This window comes from Mytilus californianus, unplaced genomic scaffold, assembly GCF_021869535.1.
Source record: "Mytilus californianus isolate M0D057914Y unplaced genomic scaffold, xbMytCali1.0.p SCAF_3, whole genome shotgun sequence".
Classification (NCBI taxonomy): domain Eukaryota; kingdom Metazoa; phylum Mollusca; class Bivalvia; order Mytilida; family Mytilidae; genus Mytilus; species Mytilus californianus.
In genome coordinates, this window is record NW_026262679.1 from 12,130,818 (window position 1) to 12,147,233 (window position 16,416).

Here is a 16,416-nt window from a genome sequence, read left to right on the forward strand (position 1 = left end):
ATTGCCATCGGCTTCGCCTCGAGCAATAGTTGGTATCTCAGGGACAACAAACTTGATATTACCCTCATAACCAGTCAATAGGTGTATAATATAGAGTTTTGCTATTTTGCCGGTCTTAATTCAGATTTTCAGTATATTAATTAAGAATAGAAAAAATATAGAAACATACAGTTTGATAAAAATCTCTAAAAAATATGCCTTGTTTAAAACATTTATATAAGCAAAGCATGCATATCAAAATTGATATTCTTTACTTTTATAAGAAGTCTCTAAAAAAATATATCTTTTTAAAAAATATTATACACATTAGCAGAGCATGCATATTAAAATCGACATTACTAGTAACTAAACATTTCAATAAAAATATCCTACAAGTTTTTAAATCAAAAGTAACATTCAAAACCAGTGCTTTTCTTTTGGTGTATTTTTTTGTCTTGCACAAGGAAGATGCTGCCAATGCAGTCATGAACTGCGCATAACACTTTTGTAAAAATAAGGAGATGTGGTATGTTTTTTTGCGTCTGCATCACTTTTGCCAAAATTGCAGATATATACATTATATTCAACTTTCATAGAATTTATGCTGTCAATAGATTTCCGTGCATCGTCTGTACACTACCGGTATTTCTTTATTATCTTATATTAAATAGTTTGTCTGGACATGAACTTGAAACCATTTCAGAGCGGGTTTCTACGTGTTCCTCCTCTATCACCAGACTGTCATCAACCGATGACTTTAGTTTCAATAAAAATTTAATTTCATATAGTCTGAAAAAAAAACCTGAAATAACACCGGCAAAATAGCATGACTCTACACAAATCGCTATTTTGCCGGAGGCTATTTTACCGGAGCCGGCAAAATAGCCACTGCCAAAAGTTAATGGAAATCTGATAAGATAATCTTAAGTTTTCAAACGAATAAAACTTATGCAGGACTGATAGACGGACTTATATTGTTATAAGAAAACTAGTCGGTGTGGTATTACCAAATAATCAGATCCAATGGCATTGAACCATCATAGCCTTATTCAAAGACAAAAAAGAAGCGGAATAAGTCATGCAAATCCAAATTTTTCATATACCAATTACAAATATAGATTATCCTTTGTCAAAAGAACGATTTCATCGTTTTTATTGATTTTTTTGCAATTACGAATAAGCGGCAACAGATCTTTCGCGATCATCAAAATGCGGTAACCGATCCTTCACGATCCGAAATATCAATTTTTTACAAGTATTACCGTTTTTGCAAAGTTTCTGCTTAAACTGAATCAAGATAACACAGTAATATTCAACGATAGTTTTAAGAGAAAAGTAGTTTATGCATTAAAAATTTGTTTGTTTACATTTTTATTTCTCTGAAATTTCGAAGAGCAATCTGTCCTTCGTAGTTTTGTAAAAACGGTGTACTTCTAAGCCTTGATTGAAGCTCATTATAATTAATCAAATCAGATTATTTACTGACGTTGCATGTGTCTTCTCGATAAAAGAGAGGCGAATGATACCAGAGGGACATTCGAACTCATAAGTCGAAAATAAACTAAACTGACAACGCCATGGCTAAAAAAGAAAAAGACAGACAGACAGACAGACAAACAGTAATACACAAAACACAACATAGAAAACTAAAGACTAAGCAACACGAACCCCACCAAAAACTGGGGGTGATGGCGTTGTCAGTTTATTTTCGACTATTTTGAGTTTGAATGTCCCTTTGGTACCTTTCGCCTCCCTATTCAAGTGTTTGTTGAAGATGCAGGTGAGCGACACAAGCTCTTTTGAGCCTCTAGCTAGTGACATTTGTTTATTACTGAATCACGTTCATTCATTAACCAAGGCCATGGGTGGCTGATATTAACAGAAACTTACTTAACCTCTGTCATGGATAGTTTCGCATGTCTTTTCAGAGTCAGGAGATTTATCTTTTTGTCATTAGTGGCTTTTATTTATCAATGACAATATAATAATGTTATATTGAGACACATAAATAACATGTAGGACTTGTATAAATGAAATGAATCTCAAATAAGTATAGAAAGAGAGCCTTTTTGTGATGACAATTGAAAACATCAATAAAATCAACTGATTCTCATGAAAAGTTTTATTACTATATATATAATAAAATATTAATTTTCGCGAACCATTTAGGTCACAGAAATTCCAAAAAATGGCATCAGTAAGGAGAGTTGTACAAATGATGTGAATACACAGAACCCGGATCCAAATTATATTTTACTAAAAGTATTCATCATTTTCTGTTTTGTATGTATTAACAACATTTCATTTTTCTACAATTTCGATTAAAATATTATAAAACCTGCAGTTCAATAGGTCACATGCCCCAAATAAACATTCCCCGATTGGTCGAACTACTGTGGCCTCGGTGTAAAGCAACGCAAGCCTCGATGTAAAGATCACGCTTCCAAAAATAGAGGTATGTCCCAACTTAACATTCCCCGATTGGTTGAATTGCTGCTCGATGTAAAGTGTAAAGCAACGGAAGCCTTGATGCAATGAAGTAAAGGGGATGACAGGATAAACGTAATCGTTATAAATTTTAACTTCATGGTTCTTATGCAAGCAAATTTAATAAACAATGATTTTATACAGTTGTGTTATTGTTTTCACCTTACATAGGACTTTATTTCTCATTTCATTTCTGTGTACAAAATTCTGAATCTACATATTTCACCTATATCAATATTAGGTAATCCGTTTGGACGATTCCATATACTATTATGTTTTAGGGTTTTTTAGCTTCAGTGTCGAGTTGGTGTATAGTATTGAGGGCTGTCTGCGAGAAATAAATCCCTTTTTCTGATAGATTAACTAAATTCAAAACCAATATAAAAATAGTTAACACATATATTTTATTTAACTGAGTAAATTGATCGGAATGGGAATGTTACATAAACCTAAAATTCGTTTTGGTCTATCCCAGTGATGACATTTGCGCGGGAATTTAGCCCATTGACATCGTAATATAATTTAATTTGGATTATAATTATCTTTAGATGTAATGTTACAGGATTTAATGTGAAATTATTTGTCTCTTCTTTTATAGTACACGAGTTTGACGTCAGGTTTGTACACATGAAGTCTCTAGTCTAAAAAAAGCCAGTGACAGAACGATAAACAGATAAGCAACTGTCTATAGGGCCAAGTAAGGGAGGTGAAAAAGCCAGTATTACGCAGAACGATAAACAGTTACATAGACGGATCCAGGGGGTGGGGAAAATTTGGTTGATTTTATAGGGAAGCAGGGGCGGATCCAGCCATTTTATAAAAGGGGGTTCCCAACTCGGGACAAAGGGTGGGTTTGGGGGTGTTCAAACTATGTGTCCCCATTCAAATGCATTGATCGTCCAAAAAAAGGGGGGTTCCAACCCTCGGAACCGTCCCTTCGGATCCGCCACTGGGGAAGTATGACGGGAGTGGGCAACCCTTAGGTCAGTCAGTGGCCACTCGATCCCCTTTTATGAAAAGTTGTGGATCCGCCACTGAGATTTATATAAGCAGGTTTTCTTTGTGTAGATCCCTTAAAATATCACCAACTGTGACTGAGTACACAGTTTGATTCATTTTAGCTCATTAGCTGGGCTCACTAGCTAAAAAGGTTCATTGCGGGCCTGCTCACTGGCTAACATGTTACGATATTCATGACTCGTGTAGAAAAGCCGATGATCTATACATGTGTGTAAGGAGTAGTTATCAAGCTTGCTTTCGTCTGTAAAAACTGTCTTAGGCCAAGTTAGGGAGGTGAAAAAGCCAGTAATAGAACGATAAACTGATGATCAGGTTTTCTTCATATAGATCCCTTAAAATACCCCCCACTGAGGACACAATTTGATTCATTTTAGCTCATTAGCTGCGCTCACTGGCCATAATAGGTTCATTGCGGCTTACTGGCTAATATGTGTAGAAAAGCTGATAACCTATACATACATGTACATGTATATGGTCAGATCATATGTTTTCGTACGTCATATGAATTTGTACTATGCATGCCTTTTCAATGGAAATTGTGACGACAGTATGCATTCTTAATACAACGAAAAACGATGAGAAGAGGATACATATGTCAACCAAAATTTTTCAGCAACGTCAAAATATGTGAGGACACCCTATTAAGCTTGTGTTCATGTTGCGTTAAAACTGTTTTAGGGAGGTGAAAAATACCAACAATATAACAATAATTAGATAATCGATATTGTAAAATATCAATGTGTTGAAAAGCCAATGATCTACATATATACTTAAATATGTCAACCATAAAATAAACTGATTTAGTTTACACCACAACTGTTGAAAAAACCTTTATGTTTATATAACTTATCTCATTCTAGTCCATTCAACTGACAGAATCGGTGTACATTTCATGAACTCTTTAATAACAATAATCATCATGGACTATTCTTTATAGCAATATCTGTTAGCCATTTAGGGGTCTTTTGCATTCAAAGTTTAGTTTACGTGGGTTTATTTTGCGAAAAAGAACTCAATTTCCAGATCAAAGTTAACATTTTCTATATATTTTGCTGTGTCAAAATGACCTAATGAATATAAAGGACAGTACCCATATAGACCCAAAAATGGTATATCACATTGTACACATGACATTTTAGCAGGAAAGACTGCCATTGGAGTATATAACTTTTAACCTGTGTATATATAATTAAAATATGATAATAAAATTCATGTCTTTTTCAGGACTTCTGATCGAACCATGTAGTATGGCATGTTTGTGTGATATGGTTTTGGTGGATAGGATGTTCAGGAAGAACCTGTAGTACAAAGTATATCACTGGATTGAGCTCTTTGTCTAAGTGTATTATTAAAGTGCTTTGCTTTGAGCTCAGTTCATTGTTATGCAATTCATTCTTTGTGAAATAAAGATTTGACAGACAGCTCTCATGTACAAGGATTTGTCAGGGTAGTATCCATTCTATGTACAATGTAAGTAATAAGGAGATAAAAGCATTTTATTATGATTTGAATCAAACATTTTTTGTCCATTAACCAAATTTAAAAAAAAAGAACAAATTTACCCAACAATGCTACACTCGCTACTAGCAATATGATGCTAGGTTGTTTTAATACATCTGTACTGCCTACTGATGACTCGGACCTGAGTGTAAATGGTCATTCAGTATGTTAAAAAAAAAAAAAAATTTATAAGGCCTATCTGGCCTAATTGATTTCTAAAACTATATTTCATTGTACATGTTCAACATTTTTCATTCATTTGTTTATTTCTTAATTTGTGTGAATTAACATTGTTACAGTAAATGTTAATTACTACACTTTCATACCACAACAAATACTGTATTGGTATCACTTATATTTGTATCCATATAACAAAAAAAATTGAAAAGAGAATAATTTTGCAATACCTTTTTCATATTGAATACTATAACTTTTTTGATATTTAGACATATTAAGTAGATTTTCATAATACCCACTTGACATGCTTGAAATTCTATCAGATTACTTTTGGAGCAGTTAACTTATGAGTCTTTGAAGCATGCTCACAAAGGTTTTTTTGTTGATATCATTTTCATATTGGTCAAAACTTTTTTTGGCTTCTGCCAGCTTTGGAGATGTTATCAAAGAACTGATAAAAAACAACACAGAAGTTTACTTTCTAGCTCATCTAGCCCCAAGCATCATGTCAGGTATTGTCATTACTAAAAACCAATAAATGTCTTCTAATCTGAGAAACAATTTCGACATTTTAACAAAATATTTTACTAATGATACTGACAATCCACCACAAAGTAATATAAATAGAACCATACAAATAGTGAGCAAATACATATAAAAAAGATGTGGTATGATTGCCAATGAGACAATTCACCACAACAGACCAAAATGACACAGAAATTAACAACTACGGGTCACCGTACAGCCTTCAACAATGAGCAAAGCCCATAACGCATAGTCTTTTATATTAATTATGTACACAAAATAAACGAAAAACAAATATTATGTAACACATAGACAAACGACAACCACTGAAATACAGCCTCCTGATATCATGTTCTCAGATATCATCTCCCATTTAAAAAAATATCACATGAAAAAATGAACCTATTATGTGTTGCTCTCCTAGCTACAAAATGTATCCAAAATCAAAGATGTGGACAATATTCTATCATAATCATTTGGTAATTAATGCAATTAGTGTCTCTTCCATGCCCTCTTGAACATTAATCTAAATATTAAATAAACAACACTCCTCATGCTCAGGTTGGTTGTCATCGTGCAACACAGTTAATAACACCATATAGGAAAAACATAGAACTCCTTTTGTCATATAAAACACTGTCAAACATCCAAACATACTATCCACATTCATCTGTGTCCACACTTGTTTCCTTTGCAATAAATAAAAATAAAACTTTATAAATTTTGTGTGTTTAAAGAGCTTTTCTTGATTTACCTTCATTCGGAACACCCAAACCCTAACATTATTTATAGTTTTCCAGATAGAAGGCAAAAATGTTAAAATGTGTCAAAAATGTAATATAAGGGCGATAATTCCTATAAATTGTCATCTGACAATTTCAATACAAATGGAATAAGAAACCTTATACTTTGGAAAAATTTTGCTCCATCAGATTTTCTCTATCTGTTATGCTTTTCATATTAGACAATTACTTGTATATTTAAAAAACCTGTTTTTTTAGCCATGGCAGTCACTTGGATTGATGGACCTTCATATAATTCATAAACTATTGTCTAAAACAAAATCTTAGGACCAAATACAGGGAGTTTGATTGAATTGGTTAAGCAGTTTCAAAGGAGGATCTTTGAAAAGTTTGAGACAGAAGATGGACAATGACATAATGACAGGAAATAGCAAAACCTCATAATAGCCAGATCATAGTACAAAGATATCGGATTCAATATAAAACAATTTTTATCTGAATTTTTCACAACTGTCTTTATAATTTTCTTTAATTATTCAGATTGTTCTCAACTTTGTGTCTGTACATTGTCCAAATATGTATCAATACATTCTTAACACTGTCTGAATTAGTCTCAACATGTTCTTAATAGTCTGAACACTATCTGAGTTTGTCTCAACCATTCTTAACAGTTTTAACTTTGATATTGTCTGGACAAATTCTCAACTGTCTTAATCCTGTCTGAAGAAGCCTGAATACATATATTCTGTGCAAATAATATATGATATGAATCTGTGTGCACAATCCATGTTTTAAGAATAACCCTGATAAGGTACACCCAGGGCCAATTGCTTGGAAATATAACAAGTCTGTCAGAGTGACAGCAAACCGGATTTCCTGCAGAGGTCGAACCCTGAACAATTAGTACACTGTTAGAATCAGCATATCAAAGAACCCCAAGAATTCAACTTTTGATGAAAACAAACAAATGTTTAATTTAAGATCCTTTGGACCTCAATGTGGACCAATTTGATAAAGGAGCCCAAAATCCAAAATCTCTAAATACATGGTTAGATTCAGCATTTCAAAGAACCCCTTAAATTAAATTTTTGTTGAAATCAAACAAAGTTTAATTTGGACCCTGATTTGGACCAACTTGAAAACTGGGCCCAAAATTCCAATATTTAAATACAGATTAAGATTCAGCATTTGAAAGAACCCTATATATATTTAATCTATGTTGACATGAACTACAGTTTAATATTATCTATATACTTATTAATTTTCTGTTCAAAGGGAAATAACTCAAACTGAATAAATGATATACAAATAGTTCTCTAAAATTAGATATGATTTAACCACTAAAAAATAGTTCTCTAAAATTAGATATGATGTTACATCTATTTTCAAATTATAATCAATAAAATTAGATATGATTTAACCAGTAAAACATTGTTAGAATCAGCATATCAAAGAACCCCAAGAATTCAATTTTTGATGAAATTAAACAAAATTTTAATTTAGGACCCTTTGGACCTCAATGTGGTAAGATCTAATTAATAATGAAAATAAATACAGGTTTAGATTCAGCATTTCAAAGAACCCTATATATATTCAATTTATGTTGAAATCAAACACAGTTTAATTTTGGACCCCGATTTGGACCAACTTGAAAACTGGGCCCAAAATCAGAAATCTAAATATATGTTTATTAATAGACAACATCCAGGTTTTGATTTTTATTGATATTTGCTCTTTTGGGATATAGTTCAACTTTTGTCATTTTTTGGAGTATTTACTTGCATAAGAGGTGCATAGCGTTTCCGGATTACTCCTACAGTTTGAATGCTAGGAAGTTTTTACTCTGCTGGCTGTTTGTACATATATTGAAGGTGTGCATGTGGTCAGGGTTTTGATTTCTATTAATATTTGCTCTTTTGGGAGATAGTTGAACATTGTAATTTTTTGAGTATATACTTGCATAATAGCGTTTCCGGATAACTCCTCCTACAGTGAACATAGACCTATGTGCTCCCATGCTCAACTTTGTGTATTTTAAAATTACACTTTGCATCTGCAGGGGCATCATTTGTGTCTCCCAGACACAATAATATCTCAAAGAAAGTCCTACACTGACTTTGTTATAATACAGTTACTTCAGAGTGGAGTGCGGGGGCATCACTTTGTCTAGTTGTTAGTTGTTTTTGAGCTTTATATCAATCTGATGAGTTCAGGCCTTCTTAAATTATTTTTATAGGTTGTTTTTATGTTGTGCTGTTTCACCACTGTCCATAGTTATGCAAAAGTTGGGCACCTGCATACCTGTTTAACCCCCCCCCCCCCCCCCCCCCCCCCCCCCCCCCCCCCCCTCATCCACATTCTGTATGTGCCTGTCCCAAGTCAGGAATCTGTAATTCTGTGGTTATCTTTCATTGCTGTTTTTTGTTTGTTTATTGTTTTTTACAGTTTGTTCTTCTGTTGTGCTATTGTAACACTGTCCCAGCTCACGTTGAGGGTTGGCCGCTCCCATACATGGGTTTTGCTAATTTTTGAGGCCGTACGTTGTCTTACAGTTCTTACAAATATGTTATTTGGTCTCTGGTGGATAGTTTTCTCATTGGAAATTATACCACATCTCCTTTATTATATTTAACAATTTGGTAAATGAAACAAATCTTAAATACATTGTAAATATGAGAAGAGACACTTTTAAGGACCGCAACTGAAAACAGAATCATAATTGGGTAAAACGCAAAAAGTACTATTTCTTATAGTACATGGCAAATGATGATGATGATGGATGGCTGCTCAATGTCCAGCAGCAAATTAATATGCATATTCAGGACGAGAACATGTTAATGTTATATGAATATGAACCCTGCTTTGTATGAGACCAACTCGCTGAGCTGGATTTTTAACGTGCTATTTGACAAGGTTACAGTCCGCAGGAAAACATGTCACCTTACTGGGACACATTATTCTAACCCCGAGCAGACCAGTCTTTGCTCTTACTCCTTAATGCTGCATCTTAGCGGAGAAGCAGCAAATATCAATTTGAAAGTCTTTGGTTTGACCTGGCCTTGGTTCGAAGCCATGACCTCCCACACTTGAGGCGAACACGCTACAACAAGACCACCGAGGCGGTTACATGGCAAATGAAGAGTTTAAGTCAAGCATGAAAAAAACTGTGTAATGATCAATATGACAACTAACATTTAAGATGGAAACATTACTAGTTAAGAAAGGTCATGTTCAGATCAATGTGTTTATACTTGGATTCTCTTTGGAGATATGTTTGGCAGGTCTTTGATTCCGTCTTTATTTATCACACGTACAGTGTATGATGGTAAATTTACGATGAATCTCAGTTGTATCTCATCTATACATTTCTTCAATAATTCCACAGCTTCAGCCTCAGTTATATCCTCCCTGTAATTTCTATCCAATATACTGTAGGAGAAAAAAGCTCCATAACCATGTGCTGCAAATGGACATTTATTCATAGATGCTAAGTAATCCATGAAATATAGTGATGGCCCCGTTTGCTTGTCACATCCAGCTAGCAGTAAGTTAACCTGGTAAGGGGTCTGACTTCTCAGATAATCAGCTAAATTTTTTCTGATAAAGTTGGCAGCAGCATCAGGAGACAGCTCATAACCGTTTCTCATCTTGTATAACTGTATATTCTTTTCCATATACTCTGCGAACTGGACAGTATCACCTGATTCTCCACTAACCAACATCATTAAATTTCCCCCTAACTTGAACATCTTGTCTGTATCATGTTTCATGCTGACTATACTTCTGGCTGTTGCTGTATCTGCAGCTGTGACCACAAAATCTTTCCCCTGTAAAAAAGTTCCATTCAATTAGTGTTAACCAGACTACAAGGTTACTTTACTTACACAGATTATGACAGATAAAAGATATCTGTATTATATATCTTAATATCTGTGGTTGACTTCATGTCTGTAAATGAGGTTTTCTGGTGAACATTCTAGTAAGTGGGTGGAAAAGGGTTGTTATTGTGCACGTTTGCAATTTTCATTTCATGTCATTGTGTTTGAAGCCCATTATTCACTGTGTTTCATGCAAATTCGGAAAAAAGCAAAGTGAAATGGCGGTATTATTACTGTTTGTCTGTGCAAATAGACCAAACCCCTCCCCTTTTACGACCCTCTAGTAAGCCGTACACAAGACTTAACAAATACCATTCAAATATGAAATGTAAATCAAAGTGATTCAAATGTTACTGTACAGCATTGCATGGTACAAGAGGACTGTAGTTTTATCATTATATAAATAACACATAGCTGAGAGGGTGATAGAGCAGATTGTTACCCCGAGAAAACATTGTCAACTGAGGCGAAGCCAAGGTTGACAATGTCTTTTTGAGGGGTAACAATCTGCTCTATCACCCTCTCAGATATGTGTTATTTATTCATTATACTGAATGTTTTGTTATTACTGTCGATTAAATTTCAAATTCAAAGTAATAAACTTTGACGTCTTGTACATAACAACCATTTGTATTTAATAAAGCGCACACTTGATCAAGCGTCTCCGTGAAGGGTAATAGAGTATTTGCCATAGGATAGAGTAAATTAACACCCTCGTATAAGCCAATCAAAATATTGCATTTTTACCTGAAGTATAATAAATTTAAATAACACATAGCTAAGTGGGTGATGGAGCAGATTGTTACCCCGAGAAAACAATGTCAACCTAGGCAACGCTTTGTGTTTTTTAATTTATTTTACTGAATAATCTGTCATCATTGTCTTTAAAAATAGTAAATTGAAAGTAATTGACTATGAAGTCAACTGTAACTACATATGTTTGAAAAACAACAAAAGTAAACAAAAACGCATTTTTTTTTATGTTGACAATCTATGAAAAAAGTCTGAGGGAGAAACGTAGAACTTGAGCATTGTCTTTAAAATTATTGATGACAATTCATGTACTTAAAATTATTTACTTTTTATTGGTCTGCACAAGAGGGTGACATTCAAAAAATTGTCTCGCACTGAGCCATGGGATAAAGTTAACCAATCAAAATCTGGCATTTTAACATGAAGTATAATAAATTAATAAATGTTTCTTTCCTCCCTATAAGTCATATACTCTTAATATTTCATCCCTATAAGTCATTTACTCATTTCATAAAATAAATGGGGAATGTGTCCATGGGACACAGATGATGCCCCCTCTTGCATATATTGTTATAAAGGGACATAACTCAAGAACGGTAAAAGCGACGCTACCCAAATTCGTACTTGATCTGAGTTTTGTGGTAATGAGCATTATGTAAAAGTTTCATAACATTTGGTTGAGGCAAACTTAAGTTAGAGAACGGAAAAGAAAAATTCAGAATTTTGCCATTTGAAAGAGGCATAACTCTAGAAAGGTAAAAGTGACACCCCTAAAATTCAAACTTGATCTGTGTTTTGTGGTTATAAGCATTGTGAATATGATTCATAACATTTGGTGAGGCAAACTTAAGTTAGAGAACAGAAACGAAAAATTCAGCAATTTTTCCATTTGTAAAGGGGCATAACTCTAGAAATGTGAAATTCAAACTTGATCCTGATTTTGCAGTAATAAACATTGTGTATAATTTTCATAACATTTGGTTAAGGCAAACTTAAATTAGAGAACGGAAACGAAAAATTCAGCAACTTTTCCATTTGTAAAGGGGCATAACTCTAGAACAGAAAAAGTGACGACACCAAAATTCAAACTTGATCTGTGTATTGTGGTTATAATCATTGTGTATAAGTTTCACAACATTTGGTTTAGGCAAACTTAAGTTTGAGATTAGAAACAAATTTTGGGATGTACAGACGGACACGGGTAAAACTTAATGCCCCCTCCGCTACGGCGGGGGCAATAAAACATAATTTTGCCCATTTTGTAAACCTCACTTTGATTTTTGAGGGAATTTTGCTTTTAACATGTTTAAATTATGAGCTGTTGACATGGTTGATGTTTTTATTTCTTTTATATCATTCAGCGTAAAGTGAACAAAATAGAATAAATCTTAATGAATTGAAAAAAGAATAATCTAATTAAACATTATGTATTTTCTTAGCATACTGTAAGCTAATGCTCACTTCTATCATGTAACCCATAAATATAAAAACATGCTGGAAGAAAAGTTGAACATAGTCCTTTTTAATGTGCCACATATAACATGGAGAATAATTTTCTTTAAAAAAATGCTCAGCTGTAATAGTTGTTTTACATGTCCTTGTGATCCTGTCATGTCTTTTTATAGCTATAAACTATATGTGTATAGGTTTATATTTTGCTAATTTTTGAAGGACATGCAGTGACCTATAGTTGCTTACATCCTCATTATTTGGAATCTCATTCGACATTGGTAATCATACAACATCTCCTTATTTATATTATTATACAATTGTAAATACTATCATTTTTATCTGCTTTTCACATGCAGTTCAATGAGTTCTAAATGCATACACAATTTCATCAAAATTCAAAATATTGCCTTAATATAAAATGAGTTAACTTTTCATCCATCGGTGATAATGGGACGGAGTTATAACCCTGTTGGGAGAAAGGCAGACACAGTGCTAAATCATCATATCTATGACCAGTCAGGGGTACTACTTAAACAAGAGATTTCATTATCACCTATTTCAGTGATTTGATAAATTCAGTTATCACCTATTTAAGTGATTTTGGTGTTTCCTTTGATCTTCAATTGCTAATTTCATTGATTTTCCATATTTTGACAAACTTTTCATTAATTTTCCTACATAGAACTAATTATCCCTTTCTTTTGTATTTCAATTTCACCAGTGCGCTTGGACAGTAAGTTAGTGTGCTAAAGCTTTTAAAAGTACCCTTGGGAATTTTTCTATAATCAAATATTCATTAACTACTCTTACTATCAGACAAAGGTCAACAATATTAGGTAACCTGATTGGTTTTCTTTAGAGTTATAATGATCTACTTCAAGGTTATGTCCTGATCTACAAATTATTCCAGTTTTTGCATATTTTAAATAAACTGTAAAAACTGACAGGCTAATCAAGCAAAAGACAATTTCTGCATGTACATAGTTGTTTTTTTCAATGGAATTCTTGTCTTTTTACCAACAAAAAAAGCAAGCTTGTGGGAAAAATATCAAGAAAATGTTTATAAACACTTGTTGAAGTGATTACATTTTAACTTCTCAAATTACTTGTTTCAGTGATTATAAAAAGTCTGTGTCTATTTTTGTGAAAATTTTTAATATTTCACAGCCAAAATCACTTGAAGAAGTGATTCTGAAATCACTTGTTTTAAGTTGTACCCCTGACTGATGACATTGATTCAAATATAAGTTTCAAATGGAAGAAATATGTATAGATTATCAGGTTTTCTACAAAATTGATATCATAAAATATCAAGTTTCAGGAACACCATATAAGCCTGTCAGCTAATTTGCAATAATAACCATCCATATCAGATTTTTTTACCTCCCCCTAAATGAATGATATCATAAGAGAAAGAATCATGGTACACATTGGTCTGATTTAGAGTACAGATTGAACATAGATGAAAATCTAAACTGTGTAGAGAATATTAAGTTTAATGCTTTGAACATTTTCATGCACAATGCATCAACCTAAAAACATTGAACCAAAAGAAAAAGTTGTTTATTTACATTACTGAGTGGCTGGGGACTGAGGATGTTGTGTTTTTGTCAACAAATAAGGGCAGTTTGGCCAACCTTTTGTACTCCAATATACGAATCATAAACAGTGTAAATTATATTGCAAAACTTTGAGCTAGGGTCAATTTCTTTACTCCAATCATGTTTGATCATACCAATGTGTGTCAAGATTCTTGTGCTTTGGATATCATTTATGGGGGTTTATGGCCCAAATCAAATTTACTGACACAAAGCCATTGCATAAATTAAAAAAATCCACAGTTTTCTAATCACTGAAATTTGTGACGTACCGGGATTTGAGGTTTTTTACAGCGCTAATTAACAGTAAACTGAATATTTCAGGCCCTTCCTGTAATCAATCTAACCTACTCACATGGTAAATCGACTTAATAATTCTGGTTAAACTACTTGAAGAAATACGAAAACCGTGTTAATATTCGCAAATCGTAATTTTTTTTAAATAAAATAAATCAGGGTGGGACGATTTCAGAGGAGTGGCAGGGATGAAAATCTTCCAAATAATTTCAATTGGCCTAATCTGTATATCGTTTTAATACTGTTTTTTTCCCCGCCCTTAGACAGTTTTACACTTGATGAAAGGAAGCTCACACATTATATAGTTGCTGATAATGTCTGGTCAGTTCTGAGAACAACAGAGCGACTGAGCAGGGTGATATAGGAAGGACGGTTACCTGGAATATTATTCCCACTGGTAGAAATATAACAGTATTTGCTCCTAAAAGGATATCTAAAGGCTATAAAATTCATGTCCCAACAGGAACAGATATTATTGTAATGTTTAAAGCTAAGTTTTCAGACAAGCTTCTCCAAGAAGGAACAAATATACGATGACAATTTCACAATTTGGTTTATGGTTGGGTTTGTGTTGCTCAATTTTTACTTTTCTGTGTAGTGTTTTTTGGACTGTTATATAATTATTTGTCTGAGAGTATCATGAGTATTTTTATTTTGCCATTATGTAGTCTGTCAATCGGTCTTTCGAGCTACCCCCATAAAACCTTTGATATGTAGACCAATACCTAGTCTGAGGTTGCTCTGACCTGGGAAACAGTATATCTAACGGGAAATGAATCTGATAGGCTTTTCAGTATAAAATTGATAAAATCTCGAACTTTACAAGACTTAGCGAGATTTATGGACTTTGGAAGCGTCTTATTGAACTGCTCAATAAATTAACCACATAATTCCAAATGGTCAACAAATAGAATGAATTGATATATTTTGTCAATTAAAATTATAAGTGTGATTTATTTGACGTGAAGTGTTTTATAATGGTTTGTGAAATTGGCGGTTACTGGGCATGCCATCGGTGACATTTTTTTTACAACCCTGTTTGCATTCTGTACCCTTCTGTGATGAAATGAATGCGACTATGAAAAATTTGAAGTGACAGATTACAAGTACGATACACTGGCATCACTTATTACTTAGTTTGAATGACATTTTATTGATATTATCAGAAATTATTAAGATAATAGTGAGAACGTATTTGACACATGTCCATTACCGTATGGTGTCATTTATTAACTATGACCCGACGATAAAATCGGCTATAATCAGGTAGTGTCAAGTCCCGTCAATATGTATGTTCCTGCTCTGACGTCCAACGACTGTTTTGCCAGACAAGCTTGGACCGTGTGCCCGTAGGTTGTCTGGCAAAACAGCTGTTGGACGTCAGAGCAACCTCCGACTAACCAATGCCATATCAAAGTTCAAAAAAATTTTCTCAAACGAGATACACGTTGACCCCAGTCAATAAATGTAAATGAAATAAATGAACAAACGACTCTTACTGAGACGTCATGTTAAAACCTAAGCATTGTGACATTGCAAATGTACAGGAAAATGCACTAATTTGAAAGTTATCTATAAAACCTTTAGTAACATTCCCCCCTTTTTTTTTAACTAAAGTTGTTCTGGACACAGTGTTTGGAATTTAAGTTTCTTTCATACTGTTTCTTGTAAGTATCACACACAAGGAAGGACTGTTTTCGATCACTGAAACGTCGGTTTTAGTGTAATAAATGTGTGTTAATAAAAATGATGATTTGTGTAAAGATTTTCATTGTGTTCAGAGCTAATTATTCATTGGATGCTGTTGATGGTGGTTCATTGCATCGGAAAATTTCATATGAATTGCTGCAGATTAATTTAACAACCTGTATTCCAATTAAACATTCCATTTTTCAGTGTTTAACGGGTCCGCCGGCAAGTGATTTTGCACAAATTCGTAATTCTGTTTCTTCGACTGTGGCGCGTAGTAGACAGAGAAGTAAACTCGACAGGGACCCAGCGTAGGGA

The 16,416-nt window shown here is 33.6% G+C and overlaps 2 protein-coding genes across 3 annotated transcripts in view; one reads left to right on the top strand and one right to left on the bottom strand.

Moving 5' to 3' along the window:
- LOC127732965 (sorting nexin-27-like) overlaps positions 1-16,416 on the top strand; it is a 279,861-nt gene that overhangs the window by 82,597 nt on the left and 180,848 nt on the right. The window lies entirely within an intron of this gene.
- Positions 9,587-16,410, bottom strand: LOC127732991 (proteasome subunit beta type-2-like). The gene is made up of 2 exons (XM_052242248.1): positions 16,275-16,410; positions 9,587-10,258 (listed from the first exon to the last, which is right to left on the bottom strand). The coding sequence occupies exons 1-2, from the start codon at positions 16,296-16,298 to the stop codon at positions 9,677-9,679; spliced, it is 606 nt and encodes a 201-aa protein (XP_052098208.1). The 5' UTR covers positions 16,299-16,410; the 3' UTR covers positions 9,587-9,676.